This window comes from Eumetopias jubatus, unplaced genomic scaffold (assembly GCF_037043125.1).
Source record: "Eumetopias jubatus isolate StellerSeaLion01/CBP00866 unplaced genomic scaffold, mEumJub1_p1.0 scaffold_13, whole genome shotgun sequence".
NCBI lineage: Eukaryota > Metazoa > Chordata > Mammalia > Carnivora > Otariidae > Eumetopias > Eumetopias jubatus.
The window spans coordinates 58446434-58469338 of NW_028274819.1; the positions used below are offsets into that span (position 1 = coordinate 58446434).

The 22905-nt window shown below is 39.9% G+C and overlaps 1 protein-coding gene across 4 annotated transcripts in view; it reads right to left on the reverse strand.

Moving 5' to 3' along the window:
* PAK1 (p21 (RAC1) activated kinase 1) overlaps window positions 1-22905 on the reverse strand; it is a 149997-nt gene that overhangs the window by 46338 nt on the left and 80754 nt on the right. For all 4 annotated transcript variants that reach the window (XM_028115898.2, XM_028115897.2, XM_028115896.2 and 1 more), the window contains exons 3-4: window positions 2344-2444; window positions 1696-1843 (exon numbers count right to left, since the gene is read on the reverse strand). In XM_028115898.2, the coding sequence (XP_027971699.1) occupies window positions 1696-1843; window positions 2344-2444 (249 nt within the window). The remainder of the gene's footprint in view (window positions 1-1695; window positions 1844-2343; window positions 2445-22905) is intronic.

The following is a 22905-nucleotide window of genomic DNA, read 5'->3' on the forward strand; positions in this document are numbered from 1 at the left end:
TGCTCCCCTTGCTTGTGCACAATCTTGCTCTGTCAAATAAATAACATCTTTTTAAAAAATAAATAAAAATAAATAAATTTTGCCAAATACACAATTTTGCCTAGAATTGGCCCTGGACTTCAACTTCTAAAAAACTAAAAATTCTGCACTTGCGTGTGCACACACACATATACACATGTGCACAACTTTATACACACAGATGTATAAACACATATCTATACATTCCATACATATACAGTGTTATTCATATATGCATGCACAGATGATCATATACACATTTATCCTCATGTGTGTATCTATACACAGGTTAATTCATGAATACTTAAGTGGACTTTAATTCCAAACATATGCAAACCCACAGAGCTGTGCTTTCATATACATATCTGGTACTTGTATACATCTACACACATGTACACAAAAACAGAGATTCTTCCAAAGACTTCGCTGCTGAGGTTTTCAAAGCCAGCTTCTAATCGGACGTCCATGACAAATTCTTTAAAACACAAGCTCTAATCTCCTGACTAGAAAACTCTCCCACCCAACACCCCTCAACCCCAATTCCTCCTTGGAATGACCCAGTCTCTCAATGGGAGAAGTGAGGCAGAGCCAGAGGGGCCAGGCGTGAGGAAGGAAATACTGCTGGGAACGTGCATGACCCTCTCCTGGGTACCACCACAGCAGCATGGACTAAGCTGCAGTTTGTCATTCTCACCATCTGTGCCCTTTGATACAAGCCAGATACTTGCTGGGGAAAGCATCCTTCAAAATTAGCTAGTTCATCCTGGTTCTCACCTTCTCCAACAATATTGCTCTTTGAAAGAGACAGCATGAATACTGGAAAGAGCATCAGACTTGGAGTTAAGAGACCAGCTCTGCCACCAATTAAGCCATATTAGAAAGGCCTTTTTTGGCTTCAGTGTTTGTAAAACAAGGGGGAATGGGAGCAGTATATACTGAGGATATGTCTTGCTCTAACATTCGAGGATGCCACTATAAAAGGCAAGTTCCTAGAAATGTAGGCCTTCTGATTACTTATCTTGGAAAAGAAAAATCTCCCTACTATGGAAGGAGGTGATCCAAATAGAGTTACTAGAAGCAAGTAGTAAACTCAAAAGGTGCTGGTCTGGGAATTAGGAGACATGGATTCTAATCCCAATTCTGCCATTAAAAGCAGTCTGAAAAACATAGCCCATTACAGAGAGGGTACATCTAAAGTACATTTATTATTAGTGGCCTGTTTTACATTTGACTGATAAAAATTAATTCCTTGAGGAAGAACTTGGGCTTACCTACTTAAAAGATACACATCAAATGTGTTATTAAATAACTTAATGATATTAAAATTAATAATGATAATGATAGCTACATTTCCATGGTGCTGTTTTATAACCTATAAAGAACTTTCATATCAATGAGCTCATTTATTCTTCACTACAATCTCTTGAGACAGGAATTATTATTCCCATTTTGAGGCTCAATATATATGTGTCATGCTACTTTTTAAAAATGTGCAGTTTCAGAGCAAAGACCCATCACTTTGGCTCTCATCTTCCCAAATCCCACCTTAAAGTACCATCCTCACTATTTCCAATACTTTTCTTCCCTTACCCCACACCAACAGGCATGTGAAGTTTTTCCACCCAGACTAAAACCCCTTTTTATTTTCCTAGACTGCTCTGAATTCAATCCCCATACCTGTAAAGCTCATGTACTTCTGGCTGTTGGAGGTCTTCTTTGAGTTATAAAATTCCAAAACATCCAGAACAGCCTGTGGGTTTTTCTTCTGCTCTGACTTAGTGATATTTGATGTCTGAAGCAGGCGAGCCCATTGCTCTGGCATCCCCTATAAGAGAGACATACAACGTTATCAGGAAGGCATAGTCAAAGGAGATCCTGAAGGAGAAACTCTGATACCTGCTGGCAGTTAAAGACAGGTTTAGTCATTCTTTCTCTCTATACCCTCAGAGCTCTATACAAGCCTTTTTTATAGTACCTATCTCATTATATTAGTCATTTCTTGAGGTGTTTGCTCTTTCACTAAGCTATTCCTCCTTCAGAAGAGGAACCATGTATGATTTGTCTTTATATTATCAGTGTCCCGTGCAAACCCGACTGCCAAGGAGCCACTTAACAGAGGTCTAGTTAAGGAATGGAGATCCAAAGCCTTCTCTGGTACAGTTTTGGAGGTGAAGAAAATGTCCCTCTCATGAATGTAAGAAGATAGTAATGAGGGTCTCAGGCTAAGACAGAGGCATCAGGAATACCAAGGGGAAAACAATGAATCCAACAGTGCATAGTCAGAGCTCTCGAAGACCAAAGGCCTTTCTTTGACCCAGGACTTACTGTAAACTCCCCTGTGACAGCATCAAAACCAACATGAATTGTATGCTCAAAATCTGAAGGAAGAGAAATCTCTGGCCGTTCCTTCTCCTTCTTTTTATTTGCTGCAAGAGAAACAGGGAAAAGGAAATCAAAAACAAGGACATTACATTTTTTGGCTTATTGAACTCTTCGTTGAGCTGTGGGCTCCTTTGGCTAAGCCCTAGCACCTAAGGCTAAGGGCTGTCTACTTCACAGAAGTACTGACAAGCCAAATGCCAGACTTAGATTGGAATAAGTGCTCAAAGCATGATTAAAGAACTTAATCTTTTGTTGAATTAAAGTAAGGGAGGGAATGAATGAATATTCCTCAGAGTTTAAAGTCCTGGCTCTACCACTAATGAGCCATTTGATCTAGGGCAAGTCATTTCCTTTTTCTGAACCCTGGTTTCACCATCTATAAAAAAGAGAAGGCTCGGGTGGGTAAATGGTCTCTAAAGATCCTTCCAGCTCTCACATCCTACATTATATGAGTTCCTATGACCTACATCCTACTGGTTTGGTATTTGACTATGGACTGCTTTAAGGTTCTCTAAATTTAGGGAATTTTAGATCTGGATGTTATTTTAATAATATAAATCACTAATATTTTGTCAGATGCTTACCAGACAATGGTTCTAGTTCTATACATGTATGAATTTACTTTGCCTCATGGCAACCCTATCAGTTAGATACTATCTTCCTTGTTTTGAAGGTAAAAAAACTGAAGCATACAGATTAAGTTATTTTTTCAAGATCACATGGTTAGTAACTGGCAGCCTCCAGACACAAACCCAGGCAGTCTGGCCCAGAGCCTGAGCTCAAAACCACTATGCTATATATACTGCCTCCCCAGGCTAGGACCTTAAAGGATCATTCAGACCAAATACTTGTAATCATCTCTCTCCCATCAAGGGTCTTGAGTAAAATAGATGTTCACTAAGGTCCTGCTGACCTGGCAGAAAAAGTTTCAACGTTTAAGGAATTGTAGTGCTAAAGTAAAGTACCCTTTAAAAAAAAAAAAGATTTTATTTATTAATTTGAGAGAGAGAGAGCACATGAGAGGGGGGAGGGTCAGAGGGAGAAGCAGACTCCCTGCCAAGCAGGGAACCCGATGCGGGACTCGATCCAGGGACTCCAGGATCATGACCTGAGCTGAAGGCAGTCGCTTAACCATAAAGTAAAGTACCCTTGTCAGGGGTTCAGTTATGTCCCCCCAAATTCATATGTCCTAACTCCAAGTAGCTAAGAATGTGACCTTATTTGGAAATAGGGTCATTGCAGATATAATTAGTTATGATTAGGTTGTTCTGGAGCAGGGTGCACCCCTAATCCAGTTAAGACTGGTGTCCTTATAAAAATAAGAAATTTGGAGACAGATGCACACAAGGAGAAATACCATATGAAGATGAAGAAAGATGTCAAAGCGATGCTTCTTCAAGTCTAAAAGCACCAAAGATCACCAGCAAACCACCAGAAGCTAAGGAAGAGACATGGAACAGATTTCATCCTTCACAAGAAAACAACCCTGCAGACCACTTGATCTTGGAATTCTAGCCTCCAGAACTGAAACAATAAATTTCTGTTGTTTAAGCCGCCTAGCTTGTGGTACTTAGTTAAAGATGCTCTATAAATATAACCCTCTTCCAGCTTAAAGGAGTTTCAAGGTCTTGGTATCAAGCTAGACCTCAGCAGGCATCTGCAAATGCAATTCCACTGAAACAGGCTTAAATACCTTCCAAGGCTCAGCCAGATAATCTTCCTTCCTAAATGGGGACCTACAGAGCCCAGATTTTAAACATCTGTAGAAACCCTCCTTATTTCTACAGCCAAGGGTTCTCCTCCTTCAACGTTCTAGGGAGGAGGCCATCTGGTCTAAACTCCCAGGGAACTTCTACACACACCTGGGGGAACTGGGTTCAGAGGCTAACTGCAAAAGCTACTATTTATTGAGCTCTTACCATGTGCCAGCATGTGCTATGAATTTTATATGTATCATGTCACCAAATACTCATATAACCCTACAAAACAGATATTAACATCTGCATTTTATAGGTAAGGAAACATAAGTATTTCTTTTTAATAATTTGCTTGATCATTGCCAAGTTTCAGTGACAAGTCTATCCTAAAAGTATTAGACATTGGCCATCTAGGCTCACAGGCCTGAAAGGCAAGACCACAATATCCTCTCTTTAAGGCAAGTCATCAAGGAAAGCCCAGGAGCCCTAAGTCTCTGGTCTTCCCCAATATCAATCTCTCCATGAAACCACCAGAGTTTTCTCCTTATGAAAGTCATACTCTACACTGTCAAGTCAAGGCCTAAAATCCTTGGCTCCATAACAAAACATTTTCCCTTCCAGAAATGCCCAGGATCAAATACCAGCAAGGGTCCGAAAAAAACCTCTAAGGCCAAAATTCACCTCTAAGAGAATTCACTGCAGGGGCACCTGGGTGGCTCAGTCAGTTAAGCTTCCGATTCTTGGTTTTGGCTCAGGTCATCATCTCAGGATCCTGAGATTGAGCCCTCTGTTGGGCTCCATGCTCAGTACAGAGTCTCCTTCTCTCCCTTTCTCTCTCCCTCTGCCCCTCACCCCGCTCATGTGCTCGCTAGCACACACTCTGTCTCTCTCTCTAAAATGAATAAATAAATAAAATCCTTTAAAAACATAAAAATAAAAGAATTCACTGCAGTACCTAAGAACTTGGCTGGGGTCAGACAAAGGTTGAATTCAAGGCTTGTCTGAGCCTAACCTTAGAGATCAGATTAAAAGTATAGGCTGAATTATAGTAATCAAAACAGTATGGTACTGGCACAAACAGGCACACAGATCAGTGGAACAGAATGGAGAGCCCAGAAATAAGCCCATGCTTATATAGTCAATTAATATATGACAAAGGAGGCAAGAATATAGAATGAGGAAAAGACAGTCTCTTTAATAAATGGTGCTGGTTAGACTGGACAGCTATGTTCTTTCATAAAAGAATGAAACTGGACCTCTTCTAACACCATACACAAAAATAAACTCAAAATGGATGAGACCTAAATATAAGAGCTGAAACTACAAAAATCCTAGAAGAGAGCACAGGCAGCAATTTCTCTGACACTGGCTGTAGAAGGTTTTCCAACATTTTCGTCTCCTAAGGAAGGGAAACAAAAGCAAAAACAAACTATCGGGATTACATCAAAATAAAAAGCTTTTGTACAACAAAGAAAACCATCGGGCGCCTGGGTGGCTCAGTTGGTTAAGCGACTGCCTTCGGCTCAGGTCATGATCCTGGAGTCCCGGGATCGAGTCCCACATCGGGCTCCCTGCTCGGCGGGGAGTCTGCTTCTCCCTCTGACCCTCTTCCCTCTCATGCTCTCTATCTCTCATTCTCTCTCTCTAATAAATAAATAAAATCTTTAAAACAAAAAAAAAATAAAAAAAAAAAACAAAGAAAACCATCAACAAAAAGGTAACCTACTGAATAGGAGAAGATATTTGCAAATGATATATCCAATAAGAGGTTAACATCTAAAACATACAAAGAACTTACATAACTCAACACCAAAAATAATCAATCTGATTAAAAAATGGGCAGAGGATGCAAATAGTCATTTTCCCAAAGAAGACATCCAGATGGCCAAAAGACATATGAAAAAATACTCAACATCACTGATCATTAGGGAAATGCAAATCAAAACCACAATGAGATATCACCTCATACCTATCAGAATGGCTAAAATAAAAAACACAAGAAATAACAAGTGTTGGGGGAATGTGAAGGAAAAGGAAACCTCGTACATTGTTGGTGGGAATGTAAATTGGTACAGCAATGTGGAAAACAGTAAAGAGGTTCCTTAAAAAGTTAATAGAATTATCATATGATCCAGTAATCCCACTACTGGGTATTGACCTAAAGAAAACAAAAACACTAATTTGCATAGATACATGCATCCCTATATTTATTAGCATTATTTATAAGAGCCAAGATATGGAAGCAGCCTAATTGTCCAGTGATAGACAAATAGATAAGGAAGATGTGGGTGTTTACACACATACACATACACACACACACACACACACACACACACACAGAGGAATACTTGCAGCCATAAAAAAGGGATGAGATAGTACCATTTGCGACAACACGGATGGATTAGAGGATGTTATGCTAAATGAAATAAGTCAGTCTGGAAAAGACAGATACCATTTGATTCCACTCATATGCGGAATCTAAAAAAAAATGAATACACAAACAAAAAGCAGAATCAAACCTATAATTAAAAAAAGAACCAACTGATGGTTGCCCGTCAGGGGGGTGGGGATGAGTAATATGGGTGAAGGGGAGTGGGAGACACAGGCTTCCGGTTATGGAATGAATAAGTCACAGCATAAGGAATACAGTCAGTGGTATTGTAATAGCACCATACGGTGACAGATGGTAGCTATACTTGTGGTGAACATCTAATTTATAGCATAATGTATAAACTTGTTGAATCACTATGTTGTACACCTGAAACTAAAGTAATGTGTGTCAACTATGCTCCAATAAAAATAAAATTCTTTTCAAGCACAGGCTGTGGACTAAAAGAGACCCCCAAATCCATAGTTATGGCCCCAAAGTTCAAGAAGAACTAGACTGCATATATATGACCTACTTTCCCAGTTGACTTGTCTGAGCCTCACTACGAGACTGAATATTCCTACAGGGCAAAGAAAGTACCAGATACCTTACAGCACTTTATAACAGATTTACATTTCATAATAATCACCTTCATGTGTATCATGCTCTAATGCTTACAAAGCACTCTCACATATATTACTTCACTAGAGCCTCAAAACAACTGTGTGATGAGCAGGGCAGTGGTTATGGTGCCTATTTGAGAGAAGAAAAAACAGGGGTTCTAAGAAGTTAAATAACCTGCACAAGGTCACAGAGCAAGTTAGAAGCAGATCGGCAACCAGAACTGAGGTCTTCAGACTTCCAGACCCAAGGCCTTCCTATTCTGTTGTTCTGCCTCTTGTGGACTACTGCTGCTCATGATTATGTGATCTCTCCTCTTTCTCCCCATCTCTCTTCCATTCAGTCCCCAGGTTACTAATGGTTTCCTATTCTATATAGTGATCAAATTTATCCACTTCTCCATTTTCATTGCCACCACCCTATTTCAGGCATTGTTATCTCTGGCCTTGGATCATTCTAACAGTACCTTGTCACCTACATTCTGCTCCCCTCCAATGCAAACAGTAGCCAGGGTGATCTATAACCTTGCTATTCAAAGCAGCATCAGCACAACTTGGGAGACCATTAGAAATGTAGGATCTCAAGCTCCAACCCAGACCTACTGAATTAGAATCTGAATTTTAATGAGATCCCAAATGATTCATATGCATATAAAAGTTTGAGAATCAAGAGAATGAGAAGACAAACCACAAGTAAAAAGAAAATATTTGCAAAAGATATATCTGATAAAGGATTATTATCCAAAATATATGAAGAATTCTTAAAACTCAACAATAAGAAGATAAACAATCTGATTAATAAAATGTACCACCCTGGTATAAGATGTTAATAGTGGGAAAGGTTGTACATATGTGGGGCCAGGAGATATACAGGTATACGAGGTATACTGTGTACCTTCCACTCAATTTTGCTGTGAACCTAAAACTGCTCTAATTTTTTTTAAGTTTCTGAAGCTCTTTTCTACAAACCTGTACCTCTTCTTAACCTCCTGCTACTTATGTTTCTTTTTTTTTTAAAGATTTTTATTTATTTATTTTTAATTGACAGAGAGAGAGAGAGAGAGCGTGAGAGGGAACACAAGCAGGGAGAGTGGGAGAGGGAGAAGCAGGCTTCTGACTGAACAGGGAGCCCGATGCGGGGCTCGATCCCAGGACCCTGGGATCATGACCTGAGCCGAAGGCAGTTGCTTAACCAACTGAGCCACCCAGGCGCCCCGCTACTTATGTTTCATACACTCTCTACCAGCTACACTGAACCAGTTATGTCACCAAACATAATGAGCTCTTTTACACCTCTTCACATTTTCTCAAGCTACACCCTTTGCTTATGAATCCTGCCCTGCCCTTTCCCTTCCCTTGCTACCTCAGCCTTTAGTTTACCCTTTTTGGGGGTCAGCTTAAAGGTCATCTCTTCTCTGAAGTCCTCCTTGATCTCGAGGTTGGGCAGTCCTTCACCCTCTCCTCTGTTCCCACAGCACCATTATAGTAATTGCCTACTTTATGGGTTTACCTTTCCAACCAGACTGAATCCCAAGTGCAGGGGCCATGTCCAATTCATCATGGATCCCCAACAGCTAGCACACACCTGGCACAAAACAGCAAATGAAGAAAGGAACAAATGACCAAATACCTAACTCGACCTGGCAAGGGTCTAAGGAGTCTGTCAAAGACAGGCAAATTCCCTCCAGGACAAGAATAAATGTTTCATTTTTACAAGGGTCTGACCTGACTTTTCACAATCCTGGTTACCCAGCTACCTCAGTCCTGTCTGAAAACCCTGCTCTGTGGGAGCTCAGCACACTGGCCAAAAGAAATTCTGAAGTCCTAATGCCTCCACAGACCCAGGATAATCCTGATGAAAGGCAGCAAAATGGGTAGGGTGGGAGAGGAGGAGGGAAGGAGCAAGAAGTTCTAGAGTCCAGGCCAATTTTGCCCCTATACACCCATATAGTCCAGGTTCTCGGCTTTCTCATCTAAACAATGGAGAGAATGGACTAGACGATTATAAGGACCCTTCCAGTTCCTACATTCCATGAGTCTATGAAAACAGAAAGATGAATACTCTCAAAGCTCTGTAGTTAGATTCTTCCTGACATGGCATCCCACAGTTTTTAATAGATACTCCATTCACATCATCTCATATAATCACCACAATCCTGAGAGGCACCACAAATCCTATTTGTAGATTAGGAAATTGAAGCACAGACTTGCCTATAGTTACTGGAGTGACTGAAATTCAAAACGTGTGGCTTCAAAGCCAAGGCCCTTTACATTCTACTGTTTTACCTCCCATTAAGAATTTCAAGTTGAGTCAAGAAAACATATTTTAGTAAAATAAGGAAAGGAAATAACATTGAATAAGAACTTACCATGTATAAGATACCATAACACATATTATTTTCCTTAATTCTTAAAATCCTATGAGATAGATTATTACTACTGTCATTTTACAGATGAGGAAACTAAAAAAACAAAACCATTAAATAATTTGCTCAAGCTCACATAGCTAGTAAGAGCTGAGATTTGAACCCAGGTCTGATTCCAAAGTTTCTTTCCTCAGTGTCTTACTGAGAACTATTTGTTTATATGCCAACTGCTAGGGTTTAAGCTATTTATGCACTTGGCAATTTCCCTTCCAGAAGCAGCTGCTTTTAGAAAGGGAAGGCCAAGAGTTTACCAGGGCCCAAATTAAGCACTCATTTATGACGTAAGTCCATCTGTCTTACTCATAGCTAGAATGCATGGGACATGGTACAGGACTTTGGGAATTGCTTACTATTCCTAAATTTCCTCTGATCTAGTCACTTAAAAGATTGTAGGGAAGAACAATTATGTTATTTTTATGTTTTATTTAGATTTTTTTATACTTATATATCTTCTATTTTTATATATTATTTCTAATTTGTTATTAATATACTATATAATATACCATCATAGGCATGGAATGTCAATACAAAAGAAACTCCAGTAATGGAGACACAGAAAGAGAGTGGCTCAGAGGATGAGTAGTCTATAGAAAAGAGCCCCAAGGAAACGAAATCAATTACCACATGAACATACAAAGTAATGCTAAAGTTGGCTTCCACAGGTTACTCTTTGCCCCATAACCTTTGCATATACCTCCCATATTACCACCTCCAAGTTTTTGCTCACTTTTTCTTCTCCTTGCTTTAGAATGCTCTTCCTCCCAATCTCCCTGTCAAACTCTCAGTCATCTTTTAAAGACTGGTCTAGGTCCCACTTCTCTTCCTGACCTTTCCTCCCTCTGTTAATTCCCAAGACACTGAGTCTGCCATACCACCATGCACTTAGTCACTTCCTGTCTTGTATGATTCCTTGCTATTTTAAAGACTTACCTCTTTACTTAAAATGTAAGCTTCTAGAGGACCATAATCATGGCTTGTAATTATGATTGTTAAACTTCCAAATCTTCCATTAAGGACCCAACACAGAATAAGTTATTCAAGAACACACCAAAAATATTAAGAAGTAACCTTAGAGACTGTTATCCCACTCCCTGAAGAGGCCCTGAAAAGTAAATTGACTCAACCTGCATCACAGAGCACATAGAGGTAAGACTCAGTTCACCTGATCAAATCTTTTATCCTTTGTGATATCCCCTGATGCCTACCGACTGATTTGAATGGAAGCAACTACTGATTGAAATAACAGTTTAACATAGACCAGAAAGGGACTATAAGAAGAGGAAAGGCTCGGCTGAAGTGAAAGAGGAGGGAAGTACAAGGGTGGGGGGAAAAAAAACCTAGCTGGCAGGATATATCCCAAGTGCTGTGCAATTTAGGCTGAGTACTCACTGGCTGGGGACCACCAGCAGGAAACAGGATGCCTGAGGCAGGAAAGCAGGATGGAACTGGAGAAGTCAAGGAGTCACAGAGCCACCAATCACCTCCCTCACATGTGTATAGCCCTTCACAAAGCCTTTTCACATTCACTGCCTCATTGGTTCCTTACAACAACTCCAAGAACTACACAGCTTGGATCATCCCCATTTCACAGCTGAGAAGACTGAAGTCAGGGAATTAAAAGAAATCTGTTCTGGACTAGGAGAGGAAGATGGATCCAGTATTCTCTTTGCCATTAACCCACTTTATGGCCCTGCAAAAGTTACCTTCTTCTTCTGAGTTCAAGTCTTCAATCTGTAAAGTAGGTCACTGATCCATGTTCAGGTACAGATAAAAGGAGGTAAAAAAATCACCTTTCTGGAAAAGATAATACCTAAAAGAACTCATGAAAGATAAACAGGAGTGGGTCAGGCAGAGATAGGGAAGGACATTCCAGAAGGAAACAGAATAAACAAAGGCCCAGAAAACAGTGATCTTTGTCCCAGCTTTCCACCTGCCCAGCAAGTCAACCAAATTTAATAAACTCTTATTAGAGATGTACTCCAAGCTTGGGACTGAGACAAGATACAATGGAGAAAATAAAGAAAATTCAGGATACTGGTAGGCCCATATCTCAAGGTCACAAACATCAGGCTGCCTGGGACAACTGCTGCTGCTAGCAAATTTTTTTATGGTGACTAGCAAGTATGAGTCTAGAGGAATCTGATGAAAACCTATGTCTGCACAAAAACTTGTAAGTGAATGTCCATAGCATCATAGCAACATTATTCAAAACAGTCAAAAAGCAAATGTCCCTCAACTGATGGACAGATGAACAAAATAAATAAAAATATGGTATATCCATACAACAAAATGTTACTCAGCTGTAAAAAGAAATGAAGCCCTGATCCATGCTACAACATGGATGAACCTTAAAAACATTATGCTGAATGCAAGAAGCCAGTCCCAAAAGGCCACATATTATGTGATTCCATTTATAAAAAATGTCCAGAAAAGTCAAATCCACAGACAGAAGGTAGATCAGGGATTGCCAGGGGCTGGGAAAAGAAGGAAATACGGTGAAATACAGGGTTTCTTTTTAGGGTGGTGAAAATGTACTGGAATTAGAGCACTGTGATGGCTGTACAATCTTATCACTATACTAAAAACCACTGAACTGTACACTTTGAGACGGTGAACTGTAATGTGAATTATATCTCAATTTTTTCAACCAAGTAAATGTAATTTACCATATTAAAATAAAGGAGAAAATGTATATAATTCAATTAATGCAGAAAAAGCATGTTAAAATTTTATATCCAATTGTGATTAAAACCTCTTAGCAAACTAGGATTACAAGGGAATTTACTTAATCTAATAAAAGCTAACTACCAAAAAACACTAGAGCCAACAACATACTTAATGGTTGAAATGTTGACAAGTTTTCCTCTGAGATTACAAATAAGATAAGGATGTCACTTCTATTTATCATAACCCTAAAGGTATTAGCCAGTGAAACTAGGAAAGAAAAAGAAGCACAGGGAGGAGGATTAGAAAGGAAGAAACAAAACTATCACAATTTACAGATAATATGATTGTGTATACAAAACATAGAAAAATTCAAATAGGAGAAAAAAATCTTCATAACTTAGGACAGGTAAAGATTCCAGAAACAGAACAGAAAGCATTGGAAAGGAATAATAAATTTGACTATATTAAATTCTGTCAAAGATACCATTAAGTGCATAAATGAAGAAACCTGCAATATATATAACTGGCAAAAAGCTTGTATCTGGATAAGAACTCCTGTAAATCAATAAAAAATTTTTTCTTCAATGGGCAAAAGACTTGACCAGGCACCTCACAAAAAAGTACACCCAGATGGCCAATTAACATGAAAAGCTGCTCAACCTCACTAAAGACTGACAATACTAAGTGGTGACCAAAAACTGAAGTAAGTGCAACTCTTATTCATTGCTGGTGGGAATACATATTGAACAACTATGTGTTTGAACTTTGAATTTTTGGTATTATCAACCAAAGTCTAACACAAGTACCTGCATAATCCAGCAATTTCGCTATGTATACGTACCCAATAGAAATGTGTGAACACATGTATAAAGGCATGCACTAGAAGGGTCAGAAAATATTACTCATAACAGTCTATGGCTGAAACACCTTATGTTCATCAATAGTACGGTGGAAAATATTCCTAGTAGAGAATATTATACAGCAATGAAAATGAGCTAAGCTACATGTAAAAATACAGATAAATCTTATAAACAATGTTAATCAAACAAAGGCAAAGAAAAGAATATATGCTGTTTGATTGTACGTATAGCAAGTTAAAAAGCAGACAAACTCATTTATGAGTTAATCTTTGGGACGGAGAGAGATGTTAGTGCCTGGAAGGGAAAATGTAGGGAGCTTCTAGGGAACTAGCTACATCCTTTTTTTTTGGTCATGTTAGTGGCCACATAGGTGCAGTCAATGCATAACTGAAATGTGCATTTTCCTATATAAAGGTGTAAAAGTGCAGTGGAGGAACTTACAAGAACCCTGGTTCATGAGCCACATATGACTTTACAGAGTATTTATCCGATTTTTTTTTTTTATTTTAAGATGAGAAAGCCCAGAGAAGCTCAGGGAGTAGTTCAAGGCCACACAACAAATACATGAAAACACTGCCATAGGAACAAACCCCAAACAGATAATTTTATAATGTTACTTCCTTAGAAAATCTTGAACACATAGTTGGTTCCTAAGCCCAACTCCTAATATCATACATCCATCAATGCTTCCACCCCTGTTGACAACAACTATGTAAAAGAAGAGAACACAGAGGAAGAGAAAGAGGGAAAGAGAGGGAAAAGGAAGAGGATTAGAGTAAGAAAGAAATGAAGAGTATTTAAGATATTTGGAGTTTTAAGAGGCTTACCCTTTTGGCCTCAGTTTCAAACATATTATTTGTTCCAGAAATCCAGGCCCATATCCAGAGCTTAGAATCCTGCTTCAGACAGATATTACAGAGAACTCTTGGAAACTTCTTGGGAAACCTGTTCTTGGGTCTGTTTAGTCTCAGCGCACAAAATAACTTACTCTGGTCTTCCCAGTAGCCCTATCTAAACCAAAGGAAATACAAGCCTATATGTAGGAAGAGAAAGGTAGTTTACCCCAGAATCATTCTTTAATTCTATCTTCGAGGAACCCTGTCAAGAGCTGCTATTTGGAAAATCTCATTAACAACTTTTTTTAAAATTTTTATTGTTATGTTAATCACCATATATTACATCATTAGTTTTTGATGTAGTGTTCCATGATTCATTGTTTGTGCATAACACCCAGTGCTCCATGCAGAACGTGCCCTCTTTAATACCCATCACCAGGCTAACCCACCTCCCTACCCTCCTCCCCTCTAGAAACCTCAGTTTGTTTTTCAGAGTCCATCGTCTCTCATGATTCGTCTCCCCCTCTGACTTAATCCCCTTCATTCTTCCCCTCTTGCTATCTTCTTCTTTTTCTTTTTTCTTAACATATGTTGGATTATTTGTTTCAGAAGTACAGATCTGTGATTCAACAGTTTTGCACCATTCACAGTGCTCACCATAGCACATACCCTCCCCAATGTCTCTCACCCAGCCACCCCATCCCTTCCACCCCCCACCACTCCAGCAACAGTTTGTTTCCTGAGATTAAGAATTCCTCATATCAGTGAGGTCATATGATACATGTCTTTCTCTGATTGACTTATTTCACTCAGCATAACACCCTCCAGTTCCATCCATGTCATTGCAAATGGCAAGATCTCATTCCTTTTGATGGCTGCATAATATTCCATTGTGTATATATACCACTTCTTCTTTATCCATTCATCTGTCGATGGACATCTTGGCTCTTTCCACAGTTTGGCTATTGTGGACATTGCTGCTGTAAACATTGGGGTGCACGTACCCCTTCGGATCCCTACATTTGTATCCTTGGGGTAAATACCCAGTAGTGCAATTGCTGGATCGTATGGTAGCTCTATTTTCAACTGTTTGAGGGACCTCCATACTGTTTTCCAGAGGGGTTGCACCAGCTTGCATTCCCACCAAGAGTGTAGGAGGGTTCCCCTTTCTCCACATCCCCGCCAACATCTGTCGTTTCCTGACTTGTTAATTTTAGCCATTCTGACGGGTGTGTGGTGGTATCTCATGGAGGTTTTGATTTGGATTTCCCTGATGCCGAGCGATGTTGAGCACTTTCTCATGTGTCTGTTGGCCATTTGGATGTCTTCTTTGGAAAAATGTCTGTTCATGTCTTCTGCCCATTTCTTGATTGGATTATTTGTTCTTTGGGTGTTGAGTTTCAGAAGTTCTTTATAGATTTTGGATACTAGCCCTTTATCTGATACGTCATTTGCAAATATTTTCTCCCATTCTGTCGGTTGTCTTTTGGTTTTGTGGACTGTTTCTTTTGCTGTGCAAAAGCTTTTTATCTTGATGAAATCCCAATAGTTCATTTTTGCCCTTGCTTCCCTTGCCTTTGGCGATGTTTCTAGGAAGAAGTTGCTGCGGCTGAGGTCGAAGAGGTTGCTGCCTGTGTTCTCCTTTAGGATTTTAATGGACTCCTGTCTCACGTTTAGGTCTTTCAACCATTTGGAGTCTATTTTTGTGTGTGGTGTAAGGAAATGGTCCAGTTTCATTCTTCTGCATGTGGCTGTCCAATTTTCCCAACACCATTTGTTGAAGAGACTGTCTTTTTGCCATTGGACATTCTTTCCTGCTTTGTCAAAGATGAGTTGACCATAGAGTTGAGGGTCCATTTCTGGGCTCTCGATTCTGTTCCATTGATCTATGTGTCTGTTTTTGTGCCAGTACCATACTGTCTTGATGATGACAGCTTTGTAATAGAGCTGGAAGTCCGGAATTGTGATGCCGCCAGCTTTGCTTTTCTTTTTCAATATTCCTCTGGCTATTCGGGGACTCTTCTGGTTCCACACAAATTTTAGGATTTTTTCTTCCATTTCTTTGAAAAAAGTGGATGGTATTTTGATGGGGATTGCATTGAATGTGTAAATGGCTCTAGGTAGCACTGACATCTTCACAATGTTGGTTCTCCCAATCCAGGAGCATGGAACGTTTTTCCATTTCTTTGTGTCTTCTTCAATTTCTTTCATGAGTATTTTATAGTTTTCTGAGTACAGATCCTTTGCCTCTTTGGTTAAATTTATTCCTAGGTATCTTATGGTTTTGGGTGCAATTGTAAATGGGATCGACTCCTTGATTTGTCTCTCTTCTGTCTTGTTGTTGGTGTATAGGAATGCCACTGATGTCTGTGCATTGATTTTATATCCTGCTGCTTGACTGAATTCCTGTATGAGTTCTAGGAGTTTTGGGGTGGAGTCTTTTGGGTTTTCCACATACAGTATCATATCTTCTGCAAAGAGTGAGAGTTTGACTTCCTCTTTGCCGATCTGGATGCCTCTGATTTCTTTTTGTTGTCTGATTGCTGTGGCTAGGACTTCTAATACTATGTTGAATAGCAGTGGTGAGAGTGGACATCCCTGCCGCGTTCCTGACCTTAGGGGAAAAGCTCTCAGCTTTTCCCCATTGAGAATGATATTCGCTGTAGGTTTTTCATAGATGGCTTTTATGATATTGAGGTATGTACCCTCTATCCCTATCCTCTGAAGAGTTTTGATCAAGAAAGGATGCTGTACTTTGTCAAATGCTTTTTCTGCATCTATTGAGAGGATCATATGATTCTTGTTCTTTCTTAATTTTTGTAGCACGTTGATTGATTTGCGGATGTTGAAGCAGCCTTGCAGCCCAGGGATAAATCCCACTTGGTCATGGTGAATAATCCTTTTAATGTACTGTTGGATCCTATTGGCTAGTATTGGGTGAGAATTTTTGCATCCATGTTCATCAAGGATACTGGTCTGTCATTCTCCTTTTTGATGGGGTCTTTGTCTGGTTTTGGGATCAAGGTAATGCTGGCCTCATAAAATGAGTTCGGAAGTTTTCTTTCCATTTCTATTTTTTGGAACAGTTTCAGGAGAATAGGTATTAATTCTTCTTTAAATGTCTGAGAATTCCCCTGGGAAGCCATCTGGCCCTGGGCTTTTGTTTGTTGGGAGATTTTTGCTGCCTGCTTCAATTTCCTTAGTGGTTATAGGTCTGTTCAGGTTTTCTATTTCTTCCTGGTTCAATTTTGGTAGTTGATACATCTCTAGGAATGCATCCATTTCTTCCAGGTTATCTAATTTGCTGGCATAGAGTTGCTCATAATATGTTCTTATAATTGTTTCTATTTCTTTGGTGTTGATTGTGCTCTTTCCTCTTTCATTCATGATTTTGTTGATTTGGGTCATTTCTCTTTTCTTTCTGATAAGTCTGCCCAGGGGTTTATCAATCTTGTTCATTCTTTCAAAGAACCAGCTCCTAGTTTCGTTGATCTGTTCTACTGTTCTTTTGGTTTCTAGTTCATTGATTTCTGCTCTGATCTTTATGATTTCTCTTCTGCTGGGTTTAGGCTTTATTTGCTGTTCTTTCTCCAGCTCCTTTAGGTGTAGGGTTAGGTTGTGTATTTGAGACCTTTCTTGTTTCTTGAGAAAGGCTTGTATTGCTATATACTTTCCTCTCAGGACTGCCTTTGCTGTATCCCAAAGATTTTGAACAGTTGTGTTTTCATTTTCATTGGTTTCCATGAATTTTTTTAACTCTTCTTTAATTTCCTGGTTGACCCATTCATTCTTTGGTAGGATGCTCTTTAGCCTTCATGTATTTGAGTTCTTTCCGACTTTCCCCTCGTGATTGAGTTCTAGTTTCAAAGCATTGTGGTCTGAAAACATGCAGGGAATAATCCCAATCTTTTGGTACCAGTTGAGACCTGATTTGTGACCTAGGATGTGATCAATTCTGGAGAATGTTCCATAGGCACTAGAGAAGAATGTGTATTCTGTTGCTTTGGGATGGAATGTTCTGAATATGTCTGTGAAGTCCATTTGGTCCAGTGTGTCATTTAAAGTCTTTATTTCCTTGTTGATCTTTTGCTTAGATGATCTGTCCATTTCAGTCAGGGGGGCGTTAAAGTCCTCCACTATTATTGTATTGTTGTCAATGTGTTTCTTCGCTTTTGTTATTAATTGCCTTATATAATTGGCTGCTCCCACTTTAGGGGCATAGATATTTACAATTGTTAGATCTTCTTGTTGGATAGACCCTTTAAATAGGATATAGTGTCCTTCCTCATCTCTTATTACAGTCTTTGGTTTAAAATCTAATTTGTCTGATATAAGGATTGCCACCCCAGCTTTCTTTTGGTGTTCATTAGCATGGTAAATGGTTTTCCACCCCCTCACTTTCAATCTGGGGGTGTCTTTGGGTCTAAAATGAGTCTCTTGCAGACAGCATATCGATGGGTCTTGTTTTTTAATCCAATCTGATAGCCTGTGTCTTTTGATTGGGGTATTTAGCCCATTTACATTCAGGGTAATTACTGAGAGATATGAATTTAGTGCCATTGTATTGCCTGTAAGGTGACTGTTACTGTATGTTGTCTGTGTTCCTTTCTGATCTATGCTGCTTTTAGGCTCTCTCTTTGCTTAGAGGACCCCTTTCAATATTTCTTGGAGGGCTGGTTTCATGTTTGCAAATTCCTTTAGTTTTTGTTTGTCCTGGAAGCTTTTTATCTCTCCTTCTATTTTCAATGACAACCTAGCTGGATATGGTATTCTTGGCTGCATATTTTTCTCGTTTAGTGCTCTGAAGATATCATGCCAGTCCTTTCTGGCCTGCCAGGTCTCTGTGGATAGGTCTGTTGCCAATCTAATGTTTCTACCATTGTAGGTTACATATCTCTTCTCCTGAGCTGCTTTCAGGATTTTCTCTTTGTCTCTGAGACTCCTAAGTTTTACTATTAGATGTTGGGGTGTTGACCTATTATTATTGATTTTGAGAGGGGTTCTCTGTGCCTCCTGGATTTTGATACCTGTTTCCTTCCCCACATTAGGGAAGTTCTCTATTATTTGCTCCAATATACCTTCTGCCCCTCTCTCTCTTTCTTCTTCTTCTGGGATCCCAATTATTCTAATGTTGTTTCGTCTTATCATATCGCTTATCTCTCAAATTCTGCCCTCGTGATCCTGTAGTTATTTATCTCTCTTTTTCCCAGCCTCTTTATTTTCCATCATTTGGTCTTCTATATCGCTGATTCTCTCTTCTGCCTCATTTATCCTAGCAGTTAGTGCCCCCATTTTTGATTGCACCTCATCAATAGCCTTTTTGATTCCGACTTGGTTAGATTTTAGTTCTTTTATTTCTCCAGAAAGCGTTTCTCTAATAACTTCCACGCTTTTTTCAAGCCCAGCTAGTATCTTTAAAGTCATGTTTCTGAACTCTAGGTCTGACATCGTACTAATGTCCGTATTGAGTAGGTCCCTGGCTGACGGTACTACTTCTTGTTCTTTTTGCTGAGGTGATTTTTTTCATCTTGTCATTTTGTCCAGGGGAGAGTAGATGAATGAGAGAACAAAATGCTAACAGGTTAACAACGTCCCCAGCAAATATATTGTATACAAATCAGAAAAGACCTGAAACCAGGGGGAAGAAAGGGAAAGAAAGAAAAGGGAGAGAAAGAAAGGGAAAGAAAAAAGAGAAAAAAAAAGATAAAAACAAAAACAGAACAATACAAAAAAAGCAGAATATGATCAAATATGATCAGGCTAGTGCATAGATCAGTGCCACACACTAGATTTTGGGCATATTTTGGTCTGTTAGAAAAAAGTGCCTCCTCTAAAATTTTAAAGGAAGAAAGACATATGTACAAAATAAGGGTTGATACAATGAAGGGATGGAAGATGACTGTAAAGATGAAAATTATAAAAGATTTTATAAAAGGAATTGATAAGTTGTTTGAAAAAAGAAGATTTAAGAAAAAAAAAAGAAAAAAGGGAGAGAATGTGATCAGGCAGGAGACTAGAACAAAGCCATACACTAGTGATTTAGGGTATATTTTGATCTGTTAGAAGAAACTGTATCTCAAAATTTTAAAGAGAGAACAACTTATATATACATATGCCAAAAATAAGGGTAACTGCTATGAAGGGATAAAATATGACTCTAAAAACGAAAAATAAAAAATGTTTTTTTAAAAAAAGGGATTGATAAGATGTTGGTTGAAAAAGGGAAAAAGAAAAATTTAAAAAAAAGTTAAAAAAATTAACTTTGATGAACTAATGAATCATGGTAAAAAAAAGCCATGAATTCCATGTGCAGTATTCCCCTAGCGCTGGAGTTCCCCCCTTCTCCTTGATGGGTAAACTTGCTCTTGGCTTGCTGGCTGTTCGTGCGGATCTTCTGGGGGAGGGGCCTGTTGCCGTGGTTTCCAAACGTCTTTGCCCAAGGCTGAATTGCCCCGCGCTTGTCGGTCTGGGCTAAGCAAGCTGCTCGGGTTTGCTCTCTGGGGCTTTTATTCCCTGCAAGCTCTTGGTACAGCTTTGGAGGACCAGGGCGAAAATGGTGGCTTCCCAATCTCCACCCGGAGGAGCTGAGAACTCGGGGCCCCGCTCCTCAGTGCGCCCCCAGAGAAAAGCAGTCACTCCCGTCTCCCTGGAGTCCGGCCGCACTCCGTGCTCACCCGGCCTGTGACCAAGCGTTTGTATCTCTGGCACCCGACCCCGAGTGGAGTCTCCAAACCCATCAGATCCCTGAAGTGCGTTCCCGCGCCGCTCCTCCCGGGGGAGAAAGGGGAGTCTCCCCGGCTCTGCCGCTTGTTGGGTCCCTGCTGGAGGAGCAGTGGTCCCAATGGGCCACGGATCACAGTTTATGGCAACCCCCAGCTGAGAGCCCGTGCCCCCGCTCTGTCTCTGCAGCCGGCTTCCCCCCTCCGATACCTGGGAGCTCTGCCGCACTCAGGCACCCCCGGTCTTTCTGTGACCCCCGAGGGTCCTGCGACCACAATGTCCTGGAAGGATTCCACCCCCCGCTTAGCCACTGCAGCGACGTCCCTCAGCGGAGCCGACTTCTAAAAGGTCCGATTTTGTGCTCCGCGGCTCTATCACTTGCCAGAAGCGGCCGACGTAGGCCCCCCTCCCCTGCCGTCTATCCTCCCGAATATCGCCTCAGATTCACTTCTCCGCAGGTCCTACCTTCCAGTAAGTGGTCACTTCTCTGTTCAGAGAATTGTTGCTACTCTCCTCTTCAATCTCCTGTTGAGTCTGTAGGTGTTCAGAATGGTTTGGTCCCTATTCAGCTGAATTCCTGAGACCAGACGAAATCTAGGTCTCCTACTCCTCTGCCATCTTGCTCCAACCTCCTTCGTTAACAACTCTTTAAGTGTTAATCACAGATTCCAAAAGGAAACCACAACTGCAAGCTACAGTAGCCACCAAAATTTCTACCAACTCTTAACAAGGCTGCAGTTCACATAACATTTTTCACGTCTTTAGTCTTATAATCCTTTCAGCAATTCTATGAGATAAATATTACTGTGTACCCATACTACAGATAAGAGAACTGAAGCCAAGAAAGGTAAAGCAACCTTAACCAAAGGTCACGAAGTCAGGGATGGACAATGGTGGTAACTTCAAGTGCTTGAACTCCAACATGGCTTCTTTTGTATGTACTGTGCCTTCCCCATATTGCAGACTACATGAATATGCCAGTGAGTGATAGAATGGATGTCATTAAAAGCAAATTTGTTTTAAAGTATGTTAAAAGAAACAACCAAATCAATTCTACTAAAGGCATCAGTCCGAACATCTCTCGGATGGGAGCCCTCAAACACTATATGGTGAGAGTGAGAGGGTACAGTCCAGGAGTCAAGAGACAGTGATTCAAATTCAGACTCCACGCACTACAACTATGCAGCATGTGACCTTGGGCAAGTTGCTGACCTGCTAAACCTAAGAGTATCAGTGTTGTACAGTAGAGTTAGAGATTCAGTCCCCGCTCGGCCACTCCCTAACTAGATGACCTTGGGAAAGTCAGTTAATCACTGTGAACCTCAGTTTACTGTCTAATAAGTGAAATATTTATCTACCTGAAAGGGCTGGTATATTTCACAAACATCAAAGTTCCTAATATACTGTGTGGTAATTAATAGGCATTCAACAAATAGTAGCTGGGTTATTGTTGTTACTATTTTATGGTTATTACTATTGTGTAATTACTATTTGTTACTTTACTATTTTTTATTATTGTTATTAATTTGAGGACCAACTAAGGTAAAGAAAATGTACGTTTTATAAGCTAAAAGCTTTACAAACATGAGTTATTATTAATATAAGAAAGTTTCAGAGTAAGATTTCCCAACCCACTCACTAAGAGAAACTATGAGAAGAAAGAAGAAAGAATCATTCTGATGTCATGTAACTAGAGATCACAAGTTTGAAGAAACAAAGTGGAAAAAGAAGCCTACAACCTCACCCATCCTAACTTTAACCCTATCTTTGGCCTAGTCCATTTGGCTCTCTGATAGCATGGGAAATGAGGCTGACACTGCCAAATTCTGTGGTGCAGTACAGCCATCCATGTTTCAGCACAAATCATCGGCCTTACTTATTTTTTTTAAAGATTTATTTTTAAAAAGCACCTCTCATTGGTTCAGCTGAGCTAATCTAAGACCAAGGCAGTAAAACACTCCAAACTTGGTAGAGATAAACACTGACGTAGTCCAGTTTTAAAATTAACTTTGCTAAACTCTTCCCAAGCCTGGAGAATTCCACTTTGGTTGTGAAAATTCAGCCAGAAAAAGATTCCAAACTAAATGCTGTGGGACTTATTAGAATAAACCAAAGGCTCCAGATACTAACCACAGGTACCAGGCTTTCCCACATAAAATTCTGCAACCCATCGCCACATATTAAGGGCCTCAGCAACAGCTTCTTCGATTTATTTATGCATTTCCCCAGGCACACACTGAAGCTGTGCTGGAGGTCAGCATTAGGTAATGCCCACAGACATCCTAACCATTGCCAGCTCAAATCTCAACCA